At 44.9% G+C, this 15419-nt stretch overlaps 1 protein-coding gene across 2 annotated transcripts in view; it reads left to right on the top strand.

Annotated features, from left to right (window-relative positions):
* The window catches only part of mlpha (melanophilin a), a 38902-nt gene extending 23951 nt beyond the window's left edge, over positions 1-14951 (top strand). For both annotated transcript variants that reach the window (XM_072913551.1, XM_072913597.1), the window contains 6 exons: positions 34-111; positions 187-390; positions 12149-12310; positions 12419-12475; positions 12555-12600; positions 12680-14951. In XM_072913551.1, coding sequence (XP_072769652.1) covers positions 34-111; positions 187-390; positions 12149-12310; positions 12419-12475; positions 12555-12600; positions 12680-12720 — 588 coding nt within the window. In that variant the 3' untranslated portion in view covers positions 12721-14951. The remainder of the gene's footprint in view (positions 1-33; positions 112-186; positions 391-12148; positions 12311-12418; positions 12476-12554; positions 12601-12679) is intronic.
* Positions 14952-15419: the final 468 nt, after the last annotated feature.

Raw genomic sequence — 15419 nt, forward strand, 5'->3', positions numbered from 1 at the left:
CCACGCTGATGTTCCTTCTACTTGTTTGTGCAGATAAACGAGTTAAGCAAACGTATGTCCGCCATCGAAAGCCTGCTGAATCGTTTGGAGGAGAAGATAACGCCTGATAAGGTGAAGCAGGACATTTCAGAATAATAACTATATTGACTTTATGATATTTATCAATGAACGTTTGATGTTTGGCAGGCATCAGGGCCGGCGGGTAACGAGGAAGAGAAGCTAAGGAAGAAGTTGAACGAGCTGGCAGGACATCTAAGCGGCAAACGCTTGTCATCAGATGACGAAGCTGACAAGAAGAAAAGCTCCAGTGGCGTCAAAGGAGCGGCTGCACCGGACGCTATGAAGCATCTGAGCTCGTCCAGCGAAGACATCCCAAGTGAAGCTCAGAAGGTAAAACAGGAAGATGGATGTTCTCCATTCTTTCTCTTCCCCCTTGTCTCCATTCTTGTGATGTAGATTATACTTTCATAAAGCAAAAAACTGATGTATATATTTCTAATATGTCATCAAAAGGTTAAATGAGATTTAATTACCGGTAAGTCAAATGCTCTTTAAAAATGTGTTCAAGACAATCAACATTAATGTTTATTACTATGGAATAACCTGACGCACAAAGTCCAAACAAATCCCCTCCAAAAAAAGTTTTGAAAGTAGAAAAATAGAAAACTACAAAAAAGGTGCTGCATGAGTTGATGTCTGTGGGTGACTTGTTGGTGCAAAGAGTTGAGAAGGCGGATGTTGTTGTGCAGACAACCCTAAGCTGCAACCTGCAGCTCTCAATTTAGCAATCACTTCATTATCCCACTCTCTTACAGGACTTAGTGAAAGAAAGAAAGAAAGACAGAAAGAAAGAAAGAAGTGGTGAAAGAGTTTATACCCCATTTCCACCGACATGGACACAAACCCCAATGCACCCCCACCTTCCTGACCCAGCTAGAAACACTGATCATTCATCTCACACATCACTTTTATTCTACCCTTTTAATTTAGCCTTTCATTATTAGCACCGGTAAAAATAAACATTTTAGCAATATACAATGTCTTAAATATCACAATTTTATTATCAACACTGATACAACGTACACATGTGCACTCATACATATAAACACAATGCCATCATAAGGCCAACTGCAGCATTCAATTAAACACACAGAACATCCCTAAACTGTGCTAGCACTGTCGGTAACACGAGTGTAGGGCTGGGCAATAGTGATCAAACTCATATCCATATATAGTTTGGCCCATAAACTAACACATGAAAGGAAATATTTGTTGACGTAATTAAATATCTCCACCATGCCTTGATCTTTGTTACGTACGGCGGGAGAAGGAGACGACACAACGGCAGAGATCAGTTCAATAGGTTTATCCTAGGTTTGTCCAAGCAGGGGTCGAGGATCGAGGGAGGCAGTCCAGAATCCAGAGGGAAGTTGAGGCACACAGCTCGATCACGGGAAACAGGGGAAGCACTGCGGGGGACACAAAGGACATAAGACACGGGAACAGGGAAGGCACAGAGCGAGAGCAAGTACGCTGAAGGGAAGCCAGAGACGGGATGCTCACTACTAGAGTGAACTATGTTCCGGCACTGGATCTTCGGGTCCGCTGGTCTTTATACTGTCCGTCTTCATTAGTCCCAGGTGCGCAGATTAGTGATTGCCTGTAGCCTTGCCGGTGCGTGGCCGCGATGAGGCCAGAGCTTCTAGCGGAGGTGCCGGCCGAGCTTGCAGCAGAAGACATGAGGGATTGCGCATGTGCCATGGCAGTACCCCCCTCCTTAGGCGAGGCTCTCGACGAGCGACGGGGAGCACCAGGGTTGGCACGGTAGAAATCCTCAAGAAGCAAGGGTAGGAGGCCGGCACCAAAGATCTGTCCTCCGGACCATAACCCTCCCAGTCAACCAAGTACACAAGTCCCCTATCCTGCTAACGAACCCCGAGGTCGCCATTCTCCAGGAACCTAGCGGGGGCAGGGGACAGAGCGCTCTCCGCTATCGGCTTAATCTGGGTCACATGCACAACTGGATGTCGCTTGACCGAGGGTGTGAGAGCCAACTTGACAGAAGCAGGGTTTATCACAGACACAGTAGGATAAGGTCCAACATAACGTGGGGCTAATTTCTTCGAAGGTACCTGAAGGTAGATGTCTTTGGCAAGCAACATAACAAGTTGTCCCGGCTGATAGGATAGAGCCGGGATGCGACACCGGTTGGCACTGCGGCGCATCCTCTCCATAGCTCTTTCAAGTGCCGCCCGAGCGGCTCTCTACACCCTCTGACACTGCTTGACGTTGGCCCTCGTAGAGGGAACAGCGATCTCCTGCTCCTGCTGGGGAAACATAGGGGGTTGATAACCCAGTGAACACTCAAAGGGGGACATACCAGTAGCGGAGCTCTTCATGGCGTTGTAGGAGTATTCAACACAGGGAATAAACTTGCTCCACGAGGCTGGCTGGCGGTTAGCAATGCAGCGTAGCATGGTCCGCAAACTCTGGTTGGCTCTCTCTCCCTGCCCGTTGTTCTGAGGGTGGTATGCTGAAGTGAGGCTGACCAAGGCCCCAATCCCCTTGCAGAATGCTCTCCACACCCAGGAGGTACACTATGGGCCCCGGTCCGAAACGATATCCATCGGGATGCCGTGTTGCTTGATGACATGCAGCGTGAGGAGGTCAGCAATCTTAGAGGAGGAAGAGCTCTGTCGTCCCAACCACTGTCAGCAACCACTGTCAGCCGCAAGTGTGCGGAACTCGAGGGTGTAGGCAGCAACATAGCGTGAGCCCTGCTGGATGGTGTGCAGACGCCCTGCCGCATCACCCCCATCCTTGGGGTGGTCGAACACCGCTCGGAACTCGGCTCGGAAAGCAGCATAGTCGGTGCCTAGTCCCACGGTCCTGTCCATGGCCGCAGTGGCCCACTTGAGTGCAGGTCCTGTCAGTAGCGCGAAAATGAAACCAATCTTGGCCCCGTCGGATGAGTAATGCGAGGGTTGGTGCTGAAAATGAGGTCACACTGTACCAAAAATCCTCTACAAAGTTCAAAGTCGCCCTCGAAGGGCCTTGGGCTAGCAATCTTGGGTTCCCGGGTCTGAGTGGCGCTTCCAAGTCCAGGAACAGGGGTGGAAATACGGCTAGCCACGGGTTCAGAAGTCTGTCTTGGACTAAAGTGGTCCAGCCTAGCATGCAACCTGGTGAAGGCTCTCTCCAGGTTGTCCTCCTGGGTAGAAAAACGAACCTGGTGTTCATTCAGGACCGCTCCCATGATCGCGAGATCAGGTGTCCTAGGGGATCAGGGCAGAGAGGCAGACTGGGGTCTGCCGGTGTCGCCTGGTTCCGACATAGTTAGCTGGAACATACTGTTACGTACGGCGGGGAAAGGAGACGACATGGATATGGATGGATTTATATGGCAGCAGTGTATGCGTCTGTATGTGCCTTTTAAAAGGCGTTGCCTAGTGACGTGTGACGTCAGCGAGTCCACTCAGTAGTCTGAGTTTGAAATGTTTTTGTTAGCTTAGCAGGCTAGCAGCAGCAGTTTGTCGGCTCTGACGGTCACACGGCTCTTTTGAATCTTTCACTGGTCTGTGTCACCTTTGTGTAATAAATAGATTGAATGTGTTTCCATAGCTGTATGTTGTTGTCAACAAACGGGGAATTATTTGGATGGCAAGTTTGTCACTTCAACTATTGATTTGTTATTCAATATTCCCTTCAACCCTCATAGTTACGAGCGCGCAGTGCAGTTTGTGTCAAGTGGTGGTGAAAAAAACGTTGTCTCATACCGACCAGTTCCTTCAACTAAGATGTAGTTTCATCTGTGTATGAGCTCAGAGGAACAGCCACGCTCCACTCTGCATGGCGCAGGTGAAAGGGCTCTCAGTGCGAGTGATCAACACTTTCGCGTCAATCACAGTGCAATTTTTCAATGGTTAGGGTTTACATTCATTTAAAACATGCTATAAAGATGGACAAAAAATGTACTCTAGTTTTATCAAATTTGGATGGATTTATTCTAGGAGTAAAATGTGATGAAAGAGTTGAAATTACTTCCTTCCCGCACTGTGCGATTGAAGAACTCCTTCATTCCGCACTCCATCCAGCTGTATAATCACTCGCCATACAGCAATAGATGACATCTGCCTATTACCTGACACCTGACATGTTAGCTACTTCTCTTTGTTTATAATGTTTATAATGTCTATTTTCTATTTCCTGCTGGATTTACTCTCTATTTTATGCTGCTGCTGTCACATATACTGTAATATTGTACATGGTAATTGTTATATATTGTATATATGTTATACACATATTATAATATATCTGTATATATATTATTCTGTACACATATTATGTATATATTTGTATATATGTTAGATTTTGTATCGATATATTAGTCTATTTATACCTGCATTGTCCTTTCCATCCTTACACTTTCCATCATTGTAACTGAGCTACTGTGTTGAACAATTTCCCTTGTGGATCATTAAAGTTTGTCTAAGTCTAAGTCTACTTTTCACACAGCTGCGACAGTTTTTTTTTTTTTTTTTTAAGTTGGGGCAAATTTGTTCCCCTGTACAGCACTGCTTTGTGGATATTTCCAGTGTTTTCGGAGTTGGTATGATTCTTTCTATTGTGGAAGTTTAGCATTCGTAAGTTGTGAGAGGAGCACTCGCATTGCTAAATGAGAAGTACAGTAGGTTTTGATTGTGGCGTTCATAGTCTTTCTGTTTATTTCTGTTACAAAATGTAGCAGTTATCATTACTAACTTGCGAGGAGCGATCACATAACATTTGGTCAGTGGTGTGCCGTCGGGACCAGCAAGGCCTTCTCTGCTGGCCTAACATTACCAGAAATCATTATCATAACTAAAGATACAATTTTTTTTTAATTTACTTTCCCTAAATATCTTAAAAGTATTCATATTCTCTTCATGTCGTATTATGCTTGTTCCAGTGCTGTTGTTTTTAGTTTTAGTTTGTATCCAATCAGAATTCAGCTAGCTTATGTTGCCATGCTGTACCAAATCTCTGGGTGTCTATGCTCTGTAAGTGAATGGGGACATACAGTTGATAGACCGTTGTAATAGCCAATCAGATCAGGAGTTGTTGTCAGTAAGGCCTTTAGCTGGCCTCACGTTGAATGTGACATTTACGCGTCCTGCGATTGGATACTCATCGGGACCGTTAGTGGATGAATTTAAGAGTACATAGAGTTGAGAGACAGTTGCGATAGCCAATCAGATCAGAAGTTGTTGACAGTAGCCTATCTAGGTAGCCTGATGTTAACGAGACTGTGATTGGATACTCACTTGTCATTCCTGCTAAGCTGCAACATGGCAGGAAGCAGGAAGTGTTGACCCACAAAGAAGGAGAACAAAACGTTAGTTAGGTAGCAGATATATATTTGCAAGGCCATTTTCAAGAAGGATATTTAAAGAGAAACTACATCTTGTGAGACCATGTCGGCGATGAAATGGGGAAATGCCTGCCATTTCCACTCGAATCGACAAGGGGTACCACTGGCTTAAACGGCGTCCAATGGGTGCTACAAATTGGGAGTTCAAATATGTTATTTCTTAATTTTTTCACGTTTAATATGTTTTTCGCTATTTTAATTTTGACAGTACCACATAAGATTAGTTTTAATTGCTGATGCAGGTATATTGATTTTTAAATACGCCAGAAAATAACCCGTTTTGTACACTGTTGATGTGGGTCAATGGGCAGTAGTGCGTAAACGTGTTTCTGTATAGTATTTCTCCAGCAATGGGCATGTGGTGACATAAATGATGGTATTTTGAGAGGAAATCATTGAAGCCGGACATCACTGAAGGCTTAGGTGGGAAACGCATGGCCCGCCACTGCATTTGGTGGATCGGAGGGCTTGAACAAGCCAAACAAGAACTGTGTTTACATGTATTTAAAAGTTAGAAACATAGATTTTGACTTGGATTATATTGTCTATCTATTGCTTTGTATAATGACAAGTGGCGGGGAAGTGGTCTGAACATGAGCGCTCACACAACCCAAAGCATACTGGACAAACAATGCAAACTTGATATCACATGCAAAGCTGATCTACTAAACTTGTGCACAGAGGATTGCGTTTCTTAAGTGTGCAGATTGAGGAGCACAATCCATTTAGCGTGTCTGCCTTCATGAATACATACATATATATATATATATATATATATATATATATATATATATATAGGGTATATGTATATATATATATATATATATATATATATATATATATATATATATATATATATATATATATATATATATATATATATATATGTATGTATTCATGAAGGCAGACACGCTAAATGGATTGTGCTCCTCAATCTGCACACTTAAGAAACGCAATCCTCTGTGCACAAGTTTAGTAGATCAGCTTTATATATATATATGCTGATTATCAGAACACTCACAATACTGGGTGGACAAGATGCAAATATATTTATTAAGGACTGATCACTGTTCTGCGGGCACTATTTTGAAATGTATGTGCAAACCGAAAAAATTACGCACACGGCTGTGAGAAAGGAGGTGCTTGAGCTGCAAAGACACAAGATAATCCTCCGTCCACATGTGTGTGTATCAACATATTTGGACTGTCATAAATAAAAATATTAGAAATATTGTCTATTCAGCAATATCATTTTATGATTTTATAGCTGCTGGTTGACCTAATGGGCTGTTTAAAACAAATTCAATTGATGTGTTATGGTGTCTGCTGGCGTTTTCGTTTTTGTTTTTAATGATGTTTGTTTTATAATTTAGAAAATATATCATTATAAAACATCCCCTACATGAAAATATGTCTTTCAACAAGCATTTTCTTGTGTTTGAATCATTCCAGACACATAAATGCGCTGCTGTTGAGATGGTCCACCCCTCCCCGCAGTGCGTCAGCGCGCTACAAATAGTTTCTGTTTTCTTTAGATTGCGATTCTATATTGCAGAAAAGGTGTTACAAATTATAGATGTGTGCTGTTAGTTTAAGAACATTGCCTCCAGGTTGGGGAGCACGTGAATGTGCAGGGCACATAAGGCTAGTGGTACATGCAAAACCCTCATCTAAATAGGGGGGCCTGCACCACTTTTCAACTGTACATGCAGTCTTAGTGGATCACATGCCACCCGCCCACTAATAGTACACACAATTTTATAGTTTGCACACACGGTTTAGCGCGTTGTATTTGGATTCTAGTAGATCAGGCCATTAATGAGTCAAGTTGACCCAAGCAAGGTTCTAGTGGCGGAGTGTGATGACGCCCGTAATTTGTTTTATTAGGATCGGTAGACTGAAAGCAGCAAACATCTTGATTATTTGGGGTGTCAGTAGTTCGGTCAGGTAGCTGCTGTGCTGGTTTGACGTTGTCCGCTAATATCTGTCCCTCTACATGACTTTCAGAGATCCACCGCCTCCGCCCTTTGTGACCTCACCACTGAGGCCCTGAGAACCATTAATGCCACTGAAAACGCGATGATCGAGTTTGGCCTGTCAGAGCCGGCTGACAGAACCCACATGTTAGGGACTGATGCTAAGCAAGCCGATGATGCGTTCAGGGAACTTGAGGAAAATGTAAGCCTCTAGCAAATTGCTTCTTCTTCCCTCATCCCCTTCTTCTGAATTGATTTATGTCTTTTTAAAACTACATCGACAAGTCACCAACACAAGGAACACAATCACAATATGACAAGAGGAGGGACGAATACAATATAAGCAAATTGAAATATAAACAACCCTTCAGTAGAGTGCATACCTCTGCCAAGGCATCTGTGTCCTGAATGTGGCAATGTCATCTGTCTCTTCCCAGACCCCAGAATTCCCAGATACCGTTTCCTGATCTGCGCCATATCATTACTTAGACATGTCATCAAAATTGTAACTTTACAGTTCTGATAAGAACGATATTTTGTTGCATTAGTTTGTTGTAGTGCAGGATAAAAGAACAGTAAGGTGCACATATAAATAAATAGATTACTGTACAGATACATGTATTGCACGTTTGCATATGCATTCACGTTTATGGATGAATGTTATAATGTCTTTATATTCCAGTGAGTTAATCCATTCTTTGGGGGGAATTGAGGGGATTATTATGATGCGATCAAGAATCTTATGGCCTGAGGGAAGAAGCTGTTACAGAACCTGCAGGTTCTGCTACGGAGGCTGCGGAACCTCTTTCTAGAGTCCAGCAGTGAAAACAGTCTTTGGTGGGGTTGGGAGGAGTCTCTGCAGATTTTCTGAGCCCTGGTCAGGCAGCGGCTTTTTGCGAGTCCTGATGATTTGATGATTTTGATGACAGTTTGTTTGTAACGTCAGTTTGTAATTTTAAGTGTCACAGAAGACCTCTATGAAGAACACAATCAAAGGACCCAGATTTCCCTCGCCCGGATGCGGGTCACCGGGGCCCCCCTTTGGAGCCAGGCCCGTAGGTGGGGCACGATGGTGAGCGCCTGGTGGCCGGGCCTTTCCCCATGGGGCCCAGCCGGGCACAGCCCGAAGAGGCAACGTGGGTCTCCCCTCCAATGGGCTCATCACCCAAATCAGGAACCATAGAGGTCGGGTGCGATGTGAGCTGGGCAGCAGCCGAAGGCAGGGCACTTGGCGGTCCGATCCTCGGCTACATAAGCTAGCTCTTGGGACATGGAACGTCACCTCGCTGGGGGAGAAGGAGCCTGAGCTAGTGCGTGAGGTGGAGAAGTTCTGGCTAGATATATTTGTCACTTCGACGCACAGCAAGGGCTCTGGAACCAGTTCTCTCGAGAGGGGATGGACTCTCTTCCACTCTGGCGTTGCCGGCAGTGAGAGGCGACGGTCTGGGGTGGCAATTCTTGTTGCCCCCCGGTTCAAAGCCTGCACGTTGGAGTTCAACCCAATGGACGAGAGGGTAGCTTCCCTCTACCTTCGGGTGGGGAGACGGGTCCTGACTGTTGTTTGCGCTTACGCGCCAAACGGCAGCTTAGAGTACCCACCCTTTTTGGATTCACTCGATGGAGTACTGGAGAGTGCTCCCCCGGGTGATTCCCTCGTTCTACTGGGGGACTTCAATGCTCATGTTGGCAACGACAGTGAAACCTGGAGAGGCGTGATTGGGAAGAATGGCCGCCCGGATCTGAACCCGAGTGGTGTTTTGTTATTGGACTTTTGTGCTCATCACAGATTGTCAATAACAAACACCATGTTCAAACATAAGGGTGTCCATATGTGCACTTGGCACCAGGACACCCTAGGCCGCAGTTCCATGATTGACTTTGTAGTTGTGTCATCGGATTTGTGGTCTCATGTTTTGGACACTCGGGTGAAGAGAGGGGCCGAGCTTTCTACCGATCACCACCTGTTGGTGAGTTGGCTGCGATGGTGGGGGAGGATGCCAGACAGACCTGGCAGGCCCAAACGCATTGTGAGGGTTTGCTGGGAACGCCTGGCAGAGTCTCCTGTCAGAGAGAGTTTCAATTCCCACCTCCAGAAGAACTTTGAACATGTCACGAGGGAGGCGCTGGACATTGACTCCGAGTGGACAATGTTCCGTACCTCTATTGTCGAGGCGGCCGATTGGAGCTGTGGCCGCCAGGTGGTTGGTGCCTGTCGTGGTGGTAATCCTAGAACCCGCTGGTGGACACCAGCGGTGAGGGATGCCGTCAAGCTGAAGAAAGAGTCCTATTGGGCTCTTTTGGCTCATAGGACTCCGGAGGCAGCAGACAAGTACCGACAGGCCAAGCGGTGTGCGGCTTCAGCGGTCGCGGAGGCAAAAACTCGGACATGGGAGGAGTCCGGGGAAGCCAAGGAAAACGACTTCCTGACGGCTTCGAAGCAATTCTGGACCACCATTTGCCACCTCAGGAAGGTGAAGCAGTGCAATGTCAACACCGTGTATGGTGGAGATGGTGTTCTGCTGACTTCGACTGCGGATGTTGTGGATCGGTGGAGGGAATACTTTGAAGACCACCTCAATCCTACCAGCACATCTTCCTATGAGGAAGCAGTGCCTGGGGAATCTGGGGTGGGCTCTCCTATTTCTGGAGATGAGGTTGCCGAGGTAGTTAAAAAGCTCCTCGGTGGCAAGGCCCCAGGGGTGGATGAGATCCGCCCGGAGTTCCTTAAGGTTCTGTATGCTTTGTGGCTGTCTTGGTTGACAAGACTCTGCAACATCGCGTAGACATCGGGGGTGGTACCTCTGGATTGGCAGACCGGGGTGGTGGTTCCTCTCTTTAAGAAGGAGAACCGGAGGGTGTGTTCCAACTATCGTGGGATCACACTCCTCAGCCTTCCCGGTGAGGTCTATTCAGGTGTACTGGAGAGGAGGCTACGCCGGATAGTCGAACCTCTGATTCAGGAGGAACAGTGTGGTTTTCGTCCTGGTCGTGGAACTGTGGACCAGCTCTATACTCTCGACAGGGTCCTTGAGGGTGCATGGGAGTTTGCCCAACATGTGCTTTGTGGACTTGGAGAAGGCATTCGACCGTGTACCCCGGGAAGTCCTGTGGGGAGTGCTCAGAGAGTATGGGGTAATGGACTTTCTTATTATGGCGGTCCGCTCCCTGTATAATCATTGTCAGAGCTTGGTCCTCATTGCCGGCAGTAAGTCGGACCCGTTTCCAGTGAGGGTTGGACTCCGCCAAGGCTGCCCTTTGTCACCGGTTCTGTTCATAACTTTTATGGACAGAATTTCTAGGCGCAGTCAGGGCGTTGAGGGTATCTGGTTTGGTGGCTGCAGGATTAGGTCTCTGCTATTTGCAGATGAGGTGGTCCTGATGGCTTCATCTGGCCAAGATTTTCAGCTCTCACTGGATCGGTTCGCAGCCGAGTGTGAAGCGACTGGGATGGGAATCAGCACCTCCAAGTCCGAGTCCATGGTTCTCGCCCGGAAAAGGGTGGAGTGCCATCTCCGGGTTGGGGAGGAGATCTTGCCCCAAGTGGAGGAGTTCAAGTACCTCGGAGTCTTGTTTACGAGTGAGGGAAGAGTGGATCGTGAGATCGACAGGCGGATCGGTGTGCCGTCTTCAGTAATGCAGACGCTGTATCGATCCGTTGTGGTGACGAAGGAACTGAGCCGGAAGGCAAAGCTCTCAATTTACCGGTCGATCTACGTTCCCATCCTCACCTATGGTCATGAGCTTTGGGTCATGACCGAAAGGACAAGATCACGGGTACAAGCGGCCGCAATGAGTTTCCTCCGCCGGGTGGCGGGGCTCTCCCTTAGAGATAGGGTGAGAAGCTCTGTCCTCCGGGAGGATCTCAAAGTAAAGCCGCTGGTCCTCCACATCGAGAGGAGCCAGATGAGGTGGTTTGGGCATCTGGTCAGGATGCCACCCGAACGCCTCCCTAGGGAGGTGTTTCGGGCACGTCCGACCGGTAGGAGGCCACGGAGAAGACCCAGGACACGTTGGGAAGACTATGTGTCCCGGCTGGCCTGGGAACGCCTCGGGATCCCCCGGGAGGACCTGGACAAAAGAGGCTGGGGAGAGGGAAGGCTGCTTAGGCTGCTGCCCCCGCGACCTGACCTCGGGTAAGCGGAAGAAGATGGATGGATGGATGGAAAATACTTTTATGGTTATTGACTTGCTGACAAAATGTATCCCATCAGTTCTGGGTTCGACCCAGAAACAGGCAAGAAAGTCTTGAATTATCTTCTCACAAAGAACACAAACGCTGGAACAAGGCAACAGAGGCAAAACAAAGAACACAGTAACATCACAAAAATGGGAACGGTAATACTAGGCCATGGAAGGAGTTATTAGCGATGGACCAGACGGTGCTCAAAGTTCTTGGTGTGGTCATCCTGGCCAGCAGGATGATCGTGAGTTTTTATTTCCTACTGTGCTTTGCTATGGTAACTAATGTAACTCTCTTTGGTCGGCATGGGGACCAACAGAGACAGTCGTAGGATGAAAGGTGGAGGAATATTACAGTGTCTTCCTGCTGCAGCCACTGGGCTTAAGAACATGATTCATTGGAGAGTAACTGCAGGTGTGTCTGTTGCGCTGGGTGTAAAATAATCCATGGAGGAAACACCAAATAAGGACCTAAATAAATATGTGTGGAAGAACGTAACTAGACAAAAATTGTGAAAAGTAAGCAGAGACGTTGGCAGTAGTGTGCTTTTTTCTGACAAGGTGTGCGTGCTTGTATGTGCAGGTGTACATGGCAGCCGGGCAGTCATTCGAACTGGAAAGCAAGTTGATGCGACTGGAACAAAGTGCTACAAATTGTTTTGGCGGGGCGACGGACTCTGAGCTTTCAGAGCTTGAGGACGTGGTGGCCCTAACTGCTGCCCGGGTGCAGAGTGCTGAAAGCGAGGTAGGCCACACCCTCTCCCCCAGCCAATCACGTCTGCTGTGGTGATGAAGTATGAAATTGATGATTCTCCTGATGCCTATTGAATTTCCTTCTTTGGTCTTTTTGTAGGTTTCTGATATCGAGAGTAAGATCGCAGCTTTGAATGCTGCAGGTTCCAAGAAAAAGGTGAGGTCATCAATTATTGACGATCAATGGTTGCATCAAATAAGCTACAATTTACAGTCAAATATTTACTTTGTTGTAGGTTTCTTCATCTCAAAGAAAGAAGTATACTCTCGAGCATGCTACCAGTAAGACATTTTATTTCTGCTAAGTCATCAGTTCACCTTGGTTGCATTTCTTTGGTAAAATGACATGTTCTGTCCACAGAATCTGCAAACGGAGCTGCATGGAAATCCAACATTTCTTGAAGTTTCTGCCAATCACTTTGGTTTGAAAGGGTTTTAAAAAGGGGTGTACAAAAGTTAGCTTTTTTTTGGTCCACTGCTCATTCTAGAAATAAAATGTGAAACACAACAACAAAAATAGTAATAGGATTGGTAGGAGGATTGGGACCTCGCTGAAAACAAAAGTAAAATATTTAAATGTTATAGTAAAAAGTAAAGACACTAAAACAACTGTCAGTGAAAACACAAAGCTGACATGTTTTTTTCTTGACCCACATTACAGTTTTGATAACAAGACATTTTTCCTTGGTGTAAAAAGTTAAGACACTCCTGTTTGAAACCTTTTCTTTTTTTTTCTCTTAAAGGCTTCAGAATGAAAAACAAAGATGGCCATTCTGTGAATTAACTTCAGTAGAAGTTTATTGTTGCATATATAGTGTTTGACATTGAATACATAAAATAAAATCATTGTTAATAACAAGAAGGACTCTACGGTATACCAAACAATAATAAGTTTACATGCAGTGTGTAAAAAACACATACAACTTTATTTTGTTTACTGTCTGAAATTGAACCGGATTAAACTTCTCTTTTAGGTCTGCTAGGATTACCATAATTATTTTTCCTTTGCCAATAACTGCAATTAATAGAGATACAATATCAAAAGTATTTTTGTAAGTCACACATGTACGAAAATAGCTTTAGTATTTTATAAATCAAATCAAATCAAATCAACTTTATTTATAGCATGAACTTTAAACTGTATGACTTGGGGTAAGGGTTAAAAAGTATTTCCCCAATGTTCTCACAGTATAAGTTCTGCAACATTCCTCTTGACAGAAGTGGCATAGCTGTGTTAGCTTTTTAGGCCCACAAATATCATATGGTAAATAAGATCAGAGCACTGTGATGGTTACTCCAATAGGTTGACATTGTTGTCTTTTAGATATCATGGGCCTCATCTGCTAAGGATTCGCGTGTATTAGAACAATGCAAACTTGATAGCACACGCAAAGCCGGTCTACTCGGCCTGTGTATAGTGGATTGGGTCTGCTAAATGAGCAAAAAAACTTACGCAGTCTATTGTTTGCTTTCATGCATAAGCAGAATATATGCAGTTTATCAGAACAGGAGAAGATACAAATGTAATTATTTAGCAGCCGAATGTGATTTTGACAAACTTGAAATTGTTTGCGGCTCCTGTTTTTGTGTCTATATTTAGTACTTTTGAAAGATACCTGAAAACTGGCACAGTTACGCACAAATGAACGCAGTCATTGTGGCGAGAAAGAGGCTATGACAGATGACATAGAGAGAATCCTCCGTGTGCATGTCAACATTTTTAGAATGTAAAGAATAAAAATACTAGACATATCTTCTATGTGTAATCATTGTCTGCATGGGCTTTCCCTAATCCTAACCTACTGTATGATGATTCCAATACATTTAACAAACTTGCTTGTGACCTAAATGATATTTATTTAATATGCTTTGGTATACATTTTGTGAAAATTTTGCTCCAAAGTCACATTTCATACTCGTCTGCATCGGTTGGTGCAAATGAACAACTTCACAACCCACCCTTTTCAAAAGTATCAGTATATTTTTGAACATGCACACTGTTGAAGTATATATCTTCAATATGAACATCATCATCATTTTTTTTTCAGACACGGTTGAAAACAAACTTAATTCACAGTATAGATTCACCGGTCACAACATTAGGTACACCTTCTGTGGCTCACAAAGTTGCAATAAAAAAAGCAGCATTCATCAGCATGCCGCACATTGGAGATATTGTGCATATGCCACAATATATTAAAATAATACATTATCCCACGTTTTTTCTTGTGTTTCCTCAAACCAAGTAATAAAGCCGCAATAAACAGATTTATTTATTTTATAGACATCAGAGCAGGCGGGACGGCATTAGACAAGAAAGAATATCACAGGAGGTAGTCGGCAGAAAGTCTCAGCATAGCAAAGGGGGAGGAGGCTGGTAAAGAGCAAATACTCGGGTGCCCACATAAGTAGGTCCGTCAATCAGTGACGACACAAATGGACCACTGTTTCAAAAAACCCCCCTGCAAAACACAGCTTTCAGAGGCATCCAAAGCTGCATGCAAGCTTATGCATGAATCTTATGATTTGACGCTTTGGCATTGTTTTTTAAGCATGCATGGACCAAATGTCTAAAAAAGGGTTAATGTGCCTTTAAATCATATTCACAAATATAATAAAGGTTTAAAAAATCATGAATTGTGTTTTTATTTGTGCTTTAATTTGACGAGGAAAGATCAATTGAGAACATCTTCCCATTGTGACACATGACGGCGATTGTTGGTGTGTTCCCAGAAATGCAGAAAGCCGAGGAGGCAAAACGGAACTAAAACAGGCTATACAAATAACAAACAGAATGCTGGAACACAGTAAAAACTTACTCGCAAGACATGCGGCAGGAGAAGTGTCCACAATAGAATACCCGTACATAACAAAGTCCCGACAAGGATTGGTGGCCAAGACTCAACTTAAATAATCCTAATTGATGACACAAAACAGGTGCGGGGAACAGCGCTCAAAGGCATATGTTGCTGCAGGGAAACACAAAAACGGAAGTGCCAACAAAATAAAAGCACAGGACAGGAACTAAAGCACTAAACACAGGAAAACACTAACAAACTCAAATGGAGACAAGGCCCTTTGCACCCCCAACAAAACGGATA

The sequence above is a fragment of the Nerophis lumbriciformis genome, linkage group LG01 (assembly GCF_033978685.3).
Source record: "Nerophis lumbriciformis linkage group LG01, RoL_Nlum_v2.1, whole genome shotgun sequence".
NCBI lineage: Eukaryota > Metazoa > Chordata > Actinopteri > Syngnathiformes > Syngnathidae > Nerophis > Nerophis lumbriciformis.